The following is a 16,803-nucleotide window of genomic DNA, read 5'->3' on the forward strand; positions in this document are numbered from 1 at the left end:
GTTAGTGAAACGTCACAAACCTGGAAGAAAATTTTAAAAATCAAGTTACAAAAACCAAAATGCAGTTAATGCAAGCAAGGTGAACACACATACACACAGACACACACACAGAGTTGTAACCATAATAGCAAAATGTTGAAAAGTAAATCCTAAGAACAAGAGAAAAATAATTGCATTGTACACAGGGAGCAGTGACATGATTAATGACTGGTTTCTATTTGGAAATCATGGGGCCAGATTCCTAGGAGTGGACTTGCTGGGCCATATGGTAACTCCATTTTTATTAGTTTGAGAAACTTCCACACAGCTTCAGTAGTGGTTGGACCAGTTTACAGTCCCACCAGCAGTATAGGAGAGTTCCTTTTTCTCCACATCCTCACCAACATTTGTTGATGCCAACTTTTTTAATATGTGCCATTCTCAAACACAAAAACATTAACTCAAAACTATACCTGAAACCCTATGTTTATTGCAGCACTATTTAAAACAGTTAAGATATGAAAACAACCCAAATATCCAAAGATAGATGACTGGATTGAGAAGATGTGGTATATATACACAATGGAATATTACTCAGCAGTCAAAAAGATAAACTCATGCCTTTCTCAGCAACGTGGATGGAACTGGAAAGAATTATGCTTAGTGAAATAAGTCAGAAGGAAAAAGAAAAATATGAGCTGGTTTCACTTACAGAGGAATATAGGGAAACCAAAAGAGGTATCAGAAAAAAGAAATAATTATAGTAAATAAAACTCAAAATTAACAGGTAACTATAAATCAGAGATACTCCACAGGGGAGGGGGAGGAAGAGGGATCAAAACAGAGGAAGGAAGAGCACAAGGGACTATGGTGATGGTGCATGGGTGAATTAGTGATGGAAATTTTATGGGAACTACACCTGAGAGGAGAAAGCATACATTGTACAGAAATGAAGAATGATGTAAAATATATACAAATAAAATAAATAAAGAAATTACCAACATATAAGAGTAGATTATTCTACTCTTGCTAAAAATTATATACAATGTTGTGAAAATATATCAGTACTTTGTACATATATTGTCTTGGGAAGAAACATGTGAATATGTTTGACATGGTTATTTGGGGATGAAAGGATAATGTAATGGGTGGATTTAATTTCTTTTTATATACTTGTACACTTTTTCCAAATTATCTTCAATAAACAAGTGTTTCTTTTGGAATTTAAAAAAAAGAAGAAGAACTCATGGTGGCCAGAATCTAATGGAATGAATTATTCAAAGTTGTAAAAGGGAAAATAAACATTCAATGAAGACTGTTAAAACTGTAAAATCGTCTATTGATTATGAAAAATGAAGAAATTTTGGGATAAACCAACTGATAAAATTTGTTACCAGGGAAGCTAAGCTTCCATAAAAGATGACATTAAATTCTAGGCTGTAGGAAATAATTCTAGGGACTATTACTATAATCCCAATGACAACATATAGTGCTACCCATGATTGAAGGGTGCTTTATGTGCTGGAGAGCAGAGATTAAATTCAGTTGGCAGGTTGAATAAATCAGTAATTAAATGAAAAATGGGCTTCCTTTCAGCTTCTCAGATCTTAGGGCACACTGGTCACTGCCATTTCCCAAAAGAACAATATATTAGTTTAAATTTGTAGAAGTATTGAACAAGGTTTCAATTTGCTGAAAAAACAGCTCTGGATTTGGGGAACTTTCTTTAATCTGATGTTCCAAGCCACTATGCTCCTTTGTAATAATTTAAGTAATTTTAAATAGGACTGATGAATTTGGGAAGCTGTATATTGCAGAAAAAATATTTTGAAGGTTTCAGGGTAAAGGACATATTCCACATGGGAGTACAGATTTTCAAAAGGGGCATAGGACAATGAACAATGCAAGAAGAAGCATTCACCCTTGAATAGACCTCGAAGTTGGAAAATGATGGTTGCATATAATAAATCACTTGGAAAGCAGCTTCTTATCAGATTTGTCGAAAGAACTCAAAGAATGAGAGATCCCAATGGTCAGCTTTAGATTCATGAAAAGGAAGGATATTTAATGTGCTGCCTCAAAGGAATCTGCATGTTTAGATGCTTGAGAAGAGTTTCTTTTAATTGTTCTGCTGAGGGATGGGGAAAAAATTTCAAGACACATATATGAGGAACAATACTGTGTATATTGAATTCCTTTATAAAAATCACCTTTAATTTTTTTCTATAGCTATATAGCCACTAGGTCAAATCACTTTATCAATCACTAAATCAAATAATTTACTTGATTACTATTTACTTCTTCATGATAATGTTCTCCTTTAATTCAACTCAAAGGTCATTTGAATTGAATACTACTTTGACTTCCTCCTAGTCTATCCAGTTACAAATTATTCTCAATGGTAGATGTTTCTGAGAAACCAAGAACTGCATTTCATTAAGCAAGAGGGAAGGGATTACAAGGGCAACCATAGTATATAGATGCTCCTCTGGGGAGGCAACTTGGTCTTAATGAGTTACCTGGCTCAAGAAGTCATTTCTGCACTATAAGCCTAAAAGCCCTTTTCTCAAAAGGGCAAAAACAACAGGCCTAGGGGACTTGTCATGTCCTATAAAGTCCTATTCTCCATCCCACCACACACAGACACCCACTTGCATCCTCACAGCATGTAACTGTTCCTTGACCAAGAGGGGCCTTCAAAGGTTCATAATGCCAAGTACGCAGGGCACAGCAATCTACAAAACTAACAGGGAAGATCTGATTTATAAGGTTCTCTTTGGAATTCAGCATTAACTAATCTAACTCTGAGCGGTGAGTGCAAAATTTATGGATTTTGTTTAAATAATTTACCTTTTTATTTCATGAGAAATTGAAAATACCCTGTCACCAATATCAACTCTTGAACCCTGTGAAAACTGAGGCCTCCACAAGAGATGCCCTGCAGAACGGTCACCTGGGCACCCAAACCAGGCTGCTCAGGGTTCCAGGGGAGGTGTGGATGGTCTGCAGGAGCCAAAGCCACTGGCAAGCTTCGATACTGACACTATGAGAAGGAAATCAGGAAGGAGCCACCTCATCATCCTACTGTATGAGAGTCATAGTCCTATTTATTACCCAGGCACTGAAAGAAAGAATATTTGAGATCAGATTCTCTGCCCCAGTATCAAGCATGAATGGGATGCCAAAGGGAAGAGCTCTGGAAATAACCCTTAATGGCCAGCAAGAGGAAGGGAAGGGAATCATCAGTTGGCATATATTATTCTTGCCATGAAATTTTTAATTTTTAGGCTTTTAAATATTTTGAAGATGTTTTATGCTGCTATTCATCAAAGTAGATTCTTAAAACATTCAGACTGAAATAACGTTGCTTGCACAAAATTGTGTTTCCAAAACATGAGCATCAGTAACACTGAGCAGAAAATCTCAGAATCATGTAAACCTGATTCTATCTTCTCCCTTTCTCCCCCAAAATGAGTCTTAAAAATACAAAATCTGTAAGGAAGCAAATATAGGCAGACGTAATTAAAAATTAAACAGAGATAGATTAGCATGCTAAGAGTTTCAACCATATTCTATCCTTCATTACAGTTATAAAGATTTCTCAAGAGATTGGGAATAATTATTGATGTTAATTGAAAATTTAAATTACAAAATGAAATATGCAGTATGACCACATTCTACTTACATGTGCCCAAAACTAAAATCTCCAAATCAATAATGAGGTATTGCTCAGTTAAAACATTGTGAACCTTCCCTCAGATGTTAATTACATGTGGAAAAAAATTAAATGCATACCAAAAAAGATCTGCAAATTTGAAGAATTTACCTGCAGGGGTTGAGGGGTTGTTACTTAGCTGAAGTAGATAGAAAGAAATGATGTTTACAAGTGAAATTTTTAGGTCACTAAAATAAGTCTGATTTATGCTTTTGATTTTATAATATTTGAATGAGATATTTTAGTAATATTTTCATGCTTCTATTTAATCACTCTGATAAATACAATTTTATTTCCTAATTTTCAGAATCTTTTTTATGCCTTGAAATCATTGTATTGACTGTGGTGATTTCTTTGACGTTATTCTTTTTGTAATTGATTCTGTTTTCTAGAACTGCCTGAAATCACTGGAGCTCTGTCTTGGACACAACTCTATGGCCAAACATGGAGAAGGTATGAACTCAACAAAACAATGAGAAACAGCGAGCACTTGGTATTTTCGTTATAACATATCATGGAGATTATCTTACTTGGAGCACAGACTACACTTGTTTTGTATTATTGCCTTAAGAAAAATGTCTAGGAATGACATTATCTTAAAACTATACCATTGTTTCTTGCATTGTCCCCCAAATGTTTATCCAATTTGCAAAATTACTAGTTTTAACTGTATAAAGTTATGAACAGTGAACTGTCCAAAATTAGTGTGAGTTAATTTAGCTTAAGGTCTGCTACAGAGTGACTTATATGCAGGTCTCAAAATTCTGTTTTTAGGAATTATAATGTGATAAAATTATATATTGATACATAAAAGTTCTAGATTAAAAGTTATCTAAATGTTTTAAAAGCTATATTAAAATATATACAAAGGAAAATAAATCACCTGAAATAAATCACCCAAGAGATAATAGTTAATTGTGTGATATTGTTAGTGGCCTGACTTGAGACAAATGCTTACTTGGAATGTTCCAGTGTTTCCTCAAACATGGTTATGTTATTTGTTAAGAAAAAAAATTACTTACATTAATTTTATAAACATTTTTATGATGTATCATTGCAGTATAACATCATGTAAGCTTCCCATGTGGATGATTATAAATTTGTGTATACTGTTATGTTCTCTGCTGAAGGTCCAACTCCATATTTCACCAAGAAAATGACACCTTGTAGCTTATTTTCCCACCCTTTCTTCCTTCTCTTGGTAACCACTAATTTGATCTTATAGCTTCGAAGTTTGTTTTTGTTTTAGTTAGGTCATTCAATCATTTGTTATTATGTACTACAGAAAAGTAAAATCACAGGGTGTTTGCCATCTTCATCTGACTCTACTATCTTCATTGTCTTATCTCACAAGGACTGTTTTTTTTTTCTTAAGCTTTATTTTATTTATACAAGGGCTGCAGTGTAAGCCAGAGTTGTGGGAGATGTGAGGATTCAAAGAGACGAGTAGGGGCCAGAACAAATTGACTGAAATACACTACAGAGGGGAGTAGCGGGAGAGACAGGAGAGGTCTGCTGTACCATGTGTGTAGCTCCCTGGCCTGGGATCAAAATCCTGCTTCAGTGGCTGCTGATAGGTTCATAGTGCTGAGACATAGCCCCTTGTTCTAAGGAAAGCCTCAGGAATGGATTATTTGAGACCATTGAAATAATCATGCATTCACGTCTCAACATGTTGCTTTTTCAGCCCGTTTCGTACCTAAGCATGACTATCTGTCAAACATACAAAACACAGAGCAATTGAGAATATGAACAAGTTAGGAAGAGTGAAACAGAAACAGCAACCAGAAATCATAACCGGAATAAACAATGACAATTCTGATATCTTCAATAGGTGAGGTCCATACAGTGATAGGAGTCTTGGATACAAATGAATCTTGATAGATGAGGAGAAGTAACACAAGATAGTGATGGTGGGAGGTGGGAGATAGCCAAGCAGGAGACAGAGCAAATCAAAGGTCAGAGAGGGTAGAGAACACTGAGGTGACTCTAAACAGATAGGGAAGATTGGTAAGTACAGATGTTGGATGAAAATATTCTCAGGGACAAGCAAAGAATCACATATATGTGATATAATACATATAAGATATATACTTAGCACAGTGTATGGTCCTAAAGAGTCTAGGCTTATTGTGACATAGTGAGAAGGAAGTGAAAACATAACAAACCCAATATGACATGATATACTTTTTACTTTGGCAGTAACATTGTGATCTAGAAAGATTGGAGGGATATATATATATATAGATACAGATATAAATATAGATATAGATACAGATATATATAAAATGAAGGGCAAAATGACCAGATATGGAGAACAATAACTTGAGATATTAGTTGGATTTTCAACTGAGACTTCCAATAAGTAATGTAAACTATATATCTGGACTTTGAGCAAGATCTGTCTAACTGTCAAGGTTGAGAGATGGAGAAAAAGATATAAGCAAAATCCCAGTGAGGGTGAATCAGTCTGTTCTCTTGCAAAGAAGAAACAAACAAAAGTCCTGTAGAGCAATGTTTACAGGCTGGGAGCAGAAGCAAGGAGTCTGAATAACCAAAGAAAACAACAAATTGTTCTGTAAGCATGCACTAAATAATATTTGCATTTCCCTCAACAGGCATCATTCACAGAGACGAAGGTTGGGAACAACACTGGCGTGACAGAGTTCATCCTTTTGGGGTTAACAAAGGACCCTGCAATTTGTGCCATTTTGTTTGTGATATTTCTAGCAATCTATACTGTTACTTTGGTAGGCAACATCAGCATAATCACATTAATAAGAACCTGTTCCCAGCTCCATACACCCATGTATCTCTTCATCAGCCATTTGGCTTTTGTAGATCTTGGGTTTTCCTCTTCAGTCACACCTTTAATGCTTACAGGATTCCTTGGATATGGAATGACGCTCCCTGCTGCTGGCTGTGAAGCCCAGCTTTGTTCTGTGATCTCATTTGGTACAACTGATTGCTACCTGTTGGCTGCCATGGCCTATGATCGCTACATGGCCATCTGCTCTCCCCTGCTCTACCCCACCAAGATGTCACCCAGAGTCTGCAACCTCTTAGTGGGAGCTTCCTACTTTGGTGGGTTTGGGAATGGTGGGGCATATACTGTCTTGGCAGCGATTCTGTCTTTTTGTGGTCCAAATGAGGTAGACCATTTTTTCTGTGATTTTGCCCCTCTAGTGAAACTTTCTTGTTCTGATGTCTCCATCATACAAATTATCTCCTCCATCCTTGCTGCATTCGTCATTGTGACTACAGTATTAGTCATCTCTCTCTCTTACATCTTCATCCTCACCACCATCCTGAAGATGCGCTCCACAGAAGGACGACACAAGGCCTTATCCACCTGCACCTCGCACCTCACAGCAGTCACTCTCTTCTTTGGAACCGTTACCTTCATATATGTCTTGCCCAAATCTGCTTACACAACACACCAGAACAAAATCATATCCGTGTTCTATACAGTAATGATCCCCATGTTGAACCCCCTGATTTATAGTCTGAGGAACAAAGATGTCAAGGAGGCCTGGAGAAAGGCAACTGTCAGAATATATTCTTAGCATCCATCTTTTTATTGCAGTTAGGACCTACTAAAAACTTACTCCTTTTATTAAAATCATAGTTCTTCTAATTCACTCTTTTAGACACTAATAAACCAATGGGTAGAATCTTGGATTCAGTGATAGTGTTGGTAATAATTAACAATATTTTTAACATCTGTAGGTGCCAAACACTCTATTTACCAAACAAAAAATCTCACTTACCATGCAAAGTACTCATTACTTAGAACAGTAGCTATGTAGATAGTAATTTTCTTAGTATTACATAGAAAGGTATAGTATTGTAAGGCACTATTCTAAACACATCTCATTTATTAAGTATTTTATTTCTTAGAAATATTCTATGAAGTCATATAATAATATGACTATATATAATAGCTCAATCACCTGGAACACAGAGAAATCAAGAAGTTAGCCAAAATCCTGAAGTTAAGAAGCTGTTTGACCAGTTGTTTAATGTTAAAGTCTGCACACAAAACCATTTAATTTTCACAGCATTTCCATGGAATAGTAATATAAATATCCCTTGATTGATAGAAAGGAATATAGCGTCTTAGGGAATTCTGTAGTTTATTCAGAGATATGTGCATGCACGTCCACAGGTTATTGATCTAGAGTATTTGAATAGGGCCTAAAGCCTAATATTTTACTTTTTACTGTATAGAATAAATGCTACCCACCATAGGTCTAGCTAGTGATGATTCTAAAACAAGGAAAAATAAAACCTGTGAAACCTGAACTGTTTCCGTCTTTTAGGAAATCATGTTTGGAAACCATACTCACATGATTTGATAGGATGTCTATACATAGCTATGCACATAATAAAGACAAATTATCCACTTGTCATTATTCATCACTATGTGTCTTCATTTTGGGGCAGAATTAGAAAAGGGTATCTTTAAGTTCTAAGCACAGCATTTAATCTCTTGCTCATAAGCCCACTACCACAGTCTGGATTTAAAATCCATTAAAAAACTAGAAATACTATCAATATTGTACTAAAATTTCTAATTGGGTGATGACCAGGTCTTATTTACGTCATCATTGTGTATCAGAAAGACCAACTGAATGTTTTAATAGAACACCTACTTAGAGCCTTTGAAAGAAAGATTTATCATAAAAGTGCTTGTCTCAGTGCCAAGGAATGAGTGAAGTGGACTCGGAGGTAAAATGGAAAATTTTAAAAAATGGAAAAAAATTTATTTTAAGTAAAAATATAATGTATCTATGATATTATGAAACTTTTATTGGAATTTACAAAACAAAGATTGAAAATAACAAAAATAAATGAAAACATGGAAATTACTACATAATTGGTAAAAGAAAACAATTCGTATATTTATGATTCTGACAAAAATACATTTTGTTTTTTCCCATAACAATTGATTGGAAAACCAATACTTTCTAACTGTCTGAATATAACTGGACGTCCATTTTAATTTATATATGACAATAATGAACTGAGGTAGTTCAGACTTCACATATTTAAGGACTCAGTCCCACAAGACTTCCTTCACTCTAGACACCAAATGCATGTAATGGATCCCAAGGGTGCCCAAACTTACATCCAATATACAGTGAAAAAACATTTTATGCCAACTCTATATGAATCAAATTTCTATGAAAAGTTTATATAACTAGAACCACTAAAAGATTAAAAGAGAAAAACAAAAACACAAAAAAAATGTTTTTTAGACATGACACATAAAATAACAAACTGCTACAAAAATAAATTATTATCCTCAACTTCTGTCCTTAGTGCATTGTGGGTTAATAATAAAACAATAATACTTAATGATGTTAATAGTAACCTCAATAGTTTGTTTTGAGTGATATGTACTCAAATATTCTGAATGTAGAGGAATCAAGTTCTCTGATTTCAGATATTTAGTCCCTAGTGTAATGTCACCGTCTAATGTCGTCAGTGTACCTACTGGTATAGAGAATTTGAGCTGAGTAATGAAGCGTTTATACTCTAAGCCCAAGAAGTCCAACTTGTGAAACCCCAAATAAGCATCAAGTTGAAAAATGTGGACTGATTCCATGTTATAGGAAAGCAGGTCTGAGCACCACAATCACATGATTTCCTGGAATTCAATCCATATTTAAACACATATTAAAAACAATCCATTCCATCTGGCATGATGGTTAATATCCATTTGTAGAAATCTTCATTTGTATGAAGACATTTTTATCTAATCATTGCCATTCATGTGTCATTAACAATCAGAGTTCTTGGTCAGGATTTATAAAAAATAGTGCCACTGAAGAGTCTAAAAATATTGCCAAAGATTCGTTAAGTTGTCCTAGGTCATACAGATCAAATAAGGGTGAAGAAAAGGTTTAAACTCATGTAGTCCAGCTCCAGAGTATGGTCTTAAGGAAAAGCCAGAACCACTCCAAGCCCTCCAAGGCAGTCTTCAAAGCTGGCAGGAGTATGATTTGTGTTTTATACAGACAAATCCAGGTCAAATTGGTTGCCTGTCATTAGTGATAGAGAGGAGGGAGGGGAGAGATGCTCAGTGTAATTGGATGTAACTAACAGATGAGGCACCTACTGAATGACAGAACATGTTTGCACATCAAACATCTGACAAGGGCCTGATAATAAAGATGCACAAAAAGCTCATACAACTCAACAAAAAGAAAACAAGTAAGGCAATCTAATAATGGGCAGGACAGCTAAAAAAAGCCCTTCTCCAAAGAAGACATGCATGGCCATCAGGCACATGAAAAAATGTTCATCCTCACTTATCATGAGGGAAATACAAATCAAAACATGAGATACCATCTCACACCTATCAGAATGGCCCATATCAGATGACCAGAAACAACAGGTGCTGCGAGGCTGTAGAGAAAGAGGAACCACTTTACACTGTTGGTGGGAATGGAGACTGGTCCAGTCCCTGTGGAGAGCAGTATGGAGGTTTCTCAAAATATTACAAATAAAGCTACCATATGACTTGGCAACTTCAGTCCTTGGTATGTACCTGGACTCTCATTTGAAGGTCTATCTGCACTCTCCATGTTCACTACAGCACTATTTATAATAGCCACCTGTGGACGACCTAAGCACCCCAAACAGATGATTGGATTTGGAATTTTGGTATAAATTGTTTGGTATAAATTTTTCCATTGTCTGGTATAAATAAACAAAGGAACACTACTCAGTATAAGTAAAGATGTACTCTTGCCTTTGTAATAACTTTGATGGGACTGGAAGGGATTATGCTAAGCAAAGTGAGTCAGGAGAAAGACATATAATGGATGGTGCCACCTAGATGTGGAATATAGAGAAACAATATAAAGCAGGACATCCAATTGTGGAACTGTCTTCCAGATGGAAAGGGGCTCAGGGGAGGAGAGAACAAAGTGGACTATGATGGAGGCCAAGGGGTGTCTGGTGGTGGATGTGGTGTGGGAATAGTGTCTGGGGGGACATCCTACACCTCTATGAGAAACAACACTGCAAACCAATGATAGCTCTAAATTTTTTATCTATTTACTTAGTTTGTTTGTTTGTTTATGGTAATTATTTCTTTAAGCCATTTATACTTATGAATGATTTGAAAGGGATTCTCTCCTTCAAATAGTGAAGGAAATTGTATATGAAAATGACACTTCTTTAAAAGAAAGTTGGGTTTATTCTGGATGTAATATGTATTTAATATAGAAAATCAATAAACTAAATTCTAAACACTTGTAGATTAACATGATAATAAATTCAGAATGGACATAATTTTCAATATCCATGTAAGATTTAAAAAATCTTAGCCAAAAATCTTTCTTCTCTAGTGAGAAGAAAACAGACTGATGTAGGAAGAGCATATTTATGTTTGAAATTTCAAAAATTTTCCTTTGTGTCTAAGAAGAAAGAGATGCCTCTTACCAGTATTGCTATTTTTCCTGGTGTGGTGGCACTATCCAGTCACTAGAGTAAGGTAAGACGGACATAAGGCTATATTACAGTGCCATAGGAAAAAGAAAACTGTTCATGTAGAAAATAAGAAAGTACAGGAATATTTTCAGAATTAAAGACACCAACAAAAAATTCAATTATTTTTCTTTATATCAGCAACAACGAAATAGAAAATAAAACTTTAAAAATAATTTACAATAAAATAAAATAATTGCAGGGGGGAGGAGGGTGTAAAATGTCCCAGAGAACACACACACACACACACACACACAAACTCACACACAGTTGCGAACATAATAGGAAAATGTTGAAAAGTAAACCTTCAAAACAAGAGAAAAATAGCTGCGCTGGGGCACAGGAAGCAGTGATATCATTAAGAGTTGGTTTCTCTTCAGAAAACATGGAATGAATTATTCGGACTTGTACAAGGGAAAAACATTCAATCGAGATTTTTAAAACTGAAATTTTCCATCAATTATAAAAAGATAAAAAAATTTTCAGATAAACCAACTCAAGAAAATTTGTTACCCAGGAATCTGAACTTTCATAAGAGAGGTAAAAATTATCAGCTGTAAGAAATAATTTTATGCTTAAAATTTGATGTATATAAAGGAGGGACATATAATGGAGATCAAAATGAGTTTGTGTGTGTTAGCTGGTAATTGGTAATATTTTCTTTTTATAGTTTGGGAGCTTGCACAAATCACATAATTGTGTAACCAACTCATTATATACAATGAAGTATATTGTTTTCAAGTATGAACCTGTATGTCCAAACTGCAGGATTTGAGTTTTTAAAAACCTGCAGTATAATAAACTTCAATATAATGAGCACATGCACATTTAAAATGTACAATTTGATTATATTTATCTACTGCATACAGCCATGGCTTTACTGTTCTCCCAATGGTACACATGGTATTACCAGGATTAAAAAGTGCTTTATGTGTTGGAGAGCAGGGACTAACTTCAGTTGTTTGAAAGGCTGAATAAATCAGTGATTAAATGAAAGATGGGCTTCCTCTCAGCTTCTCAGGTGTATGGAGCAATGCTCACTGCCACTGTCTTAAAGAACAATAAGTTAATTTATTTTTCTGGAAGGATTGAGCAAGGTTCAGATCTGCTGACAAACACAGTTTTGGATTTGGGAAACTAGTTCTTTTTATTTGATGTTGCAAACCTCTATCTCCCTTTAAAATAATTTAAGGACTTTTCAATAGGACTGATGAATTTGGGAATCTGTATGTTGCAGAAAATTATTTTGCTGGTTGATGTTGAAGGTGAGTCCAAATGACAGCAATATGATTTCAGAAGGGGCGTGGGACAAGGATTGGTGCAAGAAGTAGAAGTGGTCAATCCTGGATAGAAATTAAGGATAGAAAATCATGGTTGCACATAACAAAACACCTGGAGAAGTGCCTTCTTACCAGAGTTTTTCAAAAGAACTTACGAATGATAGATCCAGGGATAAGCCTTAGAGACATGAACAAGAAGGATATTTAATGTGCGACCTCAATGAGATGTGAGTGTTTAGATGCTTCAGAAGAGTTTTTTCTAATTATCCTTTGAGGGATAGGGAAAAAAGTTCGACATGTAATGAACAATACTGAGTGTAGTGAATCCCATTATAAAAATCACCTTTATTTTTTCTATAACCACACAACCACTAGGTAAAATCACTTCATCAATCACTAAATCTAATGTTTTCCTTCCTTGCTATTTTTTCCTTAATTATAATGATCTCCTTTAATTTAACTCAAAGGTCATTTTAATTGAAAATTACTTGGACTTCATCCTAGTCTACCAAGTTACAAATTATTCTCAATGGCAGATGTTTCTGAGAAGCCAAGAACTGCATTTCATTAAGCAAGAGGGAAGGGATTACGAAAGTAACCATAGCATATACATACTCCTTTGGGGAGGCAACCTGGTCTTAATGAGTTACCTGGCTCAAGATGGCATTTCTGTACAACAAGCCCAAAACCCTTTCCTCAAAGGGCAAAAACAACAGGCCTAGGGGACTTGTTATGTCCTATAAAGTCCTACTTTCCATCCCACCACACACAGACACCCACCCACATCCTCACAGCATGTAACTGTTCCTTGACCAAGAGGGGCCTTCAATGGTTCATAATGCCAAGTATGCAGCACACAGTACCCTACAAAGCTAACAGGGAAAATCTTATTTATAAGGTTCTCTTTGGAAGTCAGCATCAACTGTTCTTACTCTGAGTGGTGAGTGCAAATGTATGGATTTTATTTGAATAATTTACCTTTTTATTCCATGAGATATTGAAAATATTTGTCACCAATATTAACTCTTGACCCCTGTGAAAATCGTGGCCTCCACAAGAGATGCCCTGCAGAATGGTTACTCTGGGCACCCACCAAGGCTGCTCAGGGTCCCAGAATTGTTATACATGGTCTGCAGGAGCCAAAGCCACTGGCTAGCTTCGATACTGACACTATGAGAAGAAAATCAGGAAGGAGCCACCTCATCATCCTACTGTATGAGAGTTATAGTCCTATTTGTTATACAAAGAGACCCAGGCACTGAGAGAAAGAATATTTGAGATCAGATTCCCTGTCCCAGTGGTCAAGCATGAATGGGATGCCAAAGGGAAGACTCTGGAAATAACCCTTAATGGCCAGCAAGAGGAAGGGAAGGGAATCATCAGCTGGTGTATTATTCTTGCCATGAAATTTTTAATTTTTAGGCTTTTAAATATTTTGAAAATGTTTTATGCTGCTATTCATCAAAGTAGATTCTTAAAACATTCAGACTGAAATAACGTTGCTTGCACAAAATTGTGTTTCCAAAACATTAGCATCAGTAACACTGAGCAGAAAATCTCAGATTCATGTAAACCTGATTCTATCTTCTCCCTTTCTCCCCCAAAATGAGTCTTAAAAATACAAAATCTGTAAGGAAGCAAACATAGGCAGATATAATTAAAAATTAGTCAGAGATAGATTAGCATGCTAAGAGTTTCAACCATATTCTATCCTTCACTACAGTTACAAAGATTGCTCAGGAGATTGGGAATAATTATTGATGTTAATTGAAAATTTAAATTACAAAATGAAATATGCAGTATGACCACATTCTACTTACATGTGCCTAAAACTAAAATCTCAAAATCAATAATGAGGTATTGCTGAGTTAAAACATTGTGAATCTTCCCTCAGATGTTAATTACATGTGGGAAAGAAATTAAATGCATACCAAAAAAGATCTGCAAATTTGTGAAATTTACCTGTGGGTTTGAGGAGTTATTACTTAGCTGAAGCAGATAAAAAGAAATTTACAAGTGAAATTTTTAGGTCACTAAAATAAGCCTGATTTATGTTTTTGATTTTATAATATTTGAATGAGATATTTTAGTAATATTTTCAGACTTCTATTTAATCACTCTGATAAATACAACTTCATTTCCCAATTTTCAGAGTCTTTTTTGCCTTGAAATCATTGTATTGACTGTGGTAATTTCTTTGCCCTTATTATTTGCAATTGATTCTTTTTTCTTAGAACTGCCTGAAATCACTGGAACTCTGCCTTGGACACCACTCTATGGACAAACATGGAGAAGGTATGAACTCAACAAAACAATGAGAAACAGCGAGCACTTGGTATTTTCATTATAACAAATCATGGAGATTATCTTACTTGGAGCACAGACTACACTTGTTTTGTATAATTGCCTTAAGAAAAAGTCTAGGAATGACATTATCTTAAAAGTATACCATTGTTTCTTGCATTGTCCCCAAATGTTTATCCAATTTGCAAATTTACTAGTTTTAACTGTATAAAGTTATGAACAGTGTAATGTCAAAACTAGTGAATTAATTTTTAAAAATTTTTAAAAATATTTTTTACATCATTTTTGCACAATGTATGCATTTTCATCTTGGTTATATTCTACATACAATTCCCACCCCTTTTTTCTGACCCTAAGTGAGTTAATTTAAAGTAAGGTCTGCTACAGAATGACTTATTTGCAGATCTCAAAAATTCTGTTTTTAGGAATTATAATGTGATAGTTAAAGGTTATCTAAATGTTTTAAAAGCTATATTAAAATATATACTAAGGAAAGTAAATCACCCAGAAATGAATTACCCAGATGATAATAGTTTGTCATATTGTTAGTGGCCTGATATGAGACAAATGTTTATTTGGAACGTTCCAGTGTTTTCTCAAACATGGTTATGTTATTTGTTAAGAAAAAAGATATTACTTATATAAATTTTATAAACATTTTTATTGATGTAACATTGCAGTATAACATCATGTAAGCTTCCCATGTGGATGATTATAAATCTTGTATATACTATTCTATTCTCTGCTGAACGTCCAACTCCATATTTCACCAAGCAAATGACACCTTGTAGCTTATTTTCCCACCCTTTCTTGCTTCTCTTGGTAACCATTAATTTGATCTTACAGCTTCAAAGTTTATTTTTATTTTATTTAGGTCATTCAATCGTTTGTGTCATTATGTACCACAGAGAAGTAAAATCACAGGGTGTTTGCCATCTTCATCTGACTCTACTATCTTCATTGTCTTATCTCACAAGGACTGTTTTTTTTTTTTCTTAAGCTTTATTTTATTTATACAAGGGCTGCGGTATAAGCCAGAGTTGTGGGAGGTGAGAGGATTCAGAGACGAGTAGGGGCCAGAGAGACAAATTGACTGAAATACACTACTGAGGGGAGCAGCGGGAGAGACAGGAGAGGTCTGCTGTACCATGTGTGTAGCTCCCTGGCCTGGGATCAAACTCCCGCTTCAGTGGCTGCTGATAGCTTCATAGTGCTGAGATATAATCCTTTGTTCCATGGGAAGCCCCAGGACTGGATTATTTGCAACCATTGAAATAATCATGCATTTACTTCTCAACATGTTACTTTTTTAGCCTGTTTCATACCTAAGCATGACTATCTGTCAAACATACAAAACACAGAGTAATTGAGAATATGAACAAGTTAGGAAGAGTGAAACAGAAACAGCAAACAACAGAAATCATAACTGGAATAAACAATGACAATTCTGATATCTTCAATAGGTGAGGTCCATACAGTGACAGGAGTCTTAGATACAAATGAATCTTGATAGATGAGGAGAAGTAACACAAGATAGTGATGGTGGGAGGTGAGAGATAGCCAAGCAAGAGACAGAGCAAATCAAAGGCCAGAGAGGGCAGAGAACACTGAGTTGACTCTAAATAGATAGGGAAGATTGGTAAGTACAGATGTTGGATGAAAATATTCTCAGGGACAAAGAAAGAATCACATATAGGTAATATAATACATATAAGATATATACTTAGCACAGTGTATGGTCCTAAAGAGTCTAGGTTTATTGTGACATAGTGAGAAGGAAGTGAAAACATAACAAACCCAATTTGACATGATATACTTTTTGCTTGGGCAGTTACATTGTGACCTATAAGTGGACAAGAAGAGAGGTTGGAGGGGTAAAAAATATACATATATATTTATATTATATATATGTGTGTATATATATGTGTGTATATATATATATATATATATAGAGAGAGAGAGAGAGAGAGAGACAAAGAGAGAGAGAGAGAGAGAGAGAGAATGAAGAGCAAAATGACCAGATAT

General features: G+C 35.2%; 1 protein-coding gene across 1 annotated transcript; it reads left to right on the top strand.

The window, feature by feature from the left end:
* Positions 1–6,487: 6,487 nt before the first annotated feature.
* On the top strand, positions 6,488–7,260 carry LOC311173693 (olfactory receptor 5P1-like; the record flags this gene model as incomplete). Its single annotated transcript, XM_084237786.1, has 1 exon — positions 6,488–7,260. The coding sequence occupies exon 1, from the start codon at positions 6,502–6,504 to the stop codon at positions 7,258–7,260; it is 759 nt and encodes a 252-aa protein (XP_084093912.1). The 5' UTR covers positions 6,488–6,501.
* Between the last annotated feature and the right edge of the window lie 9,543 nt (positions 7,261–16,803).

The sequence above is a fragment of the Talpa europaea genome (assembly GCF_964194135.1).
Source record: "Talpa europaea genome assembly, chromosome: 1".
NCBI classification, from domain to species: Eukaryota; Metazoa; Chordata; class Mammalia; order Eulipotyphla; family Talpidae; genus Talpa; species Talpa europaea.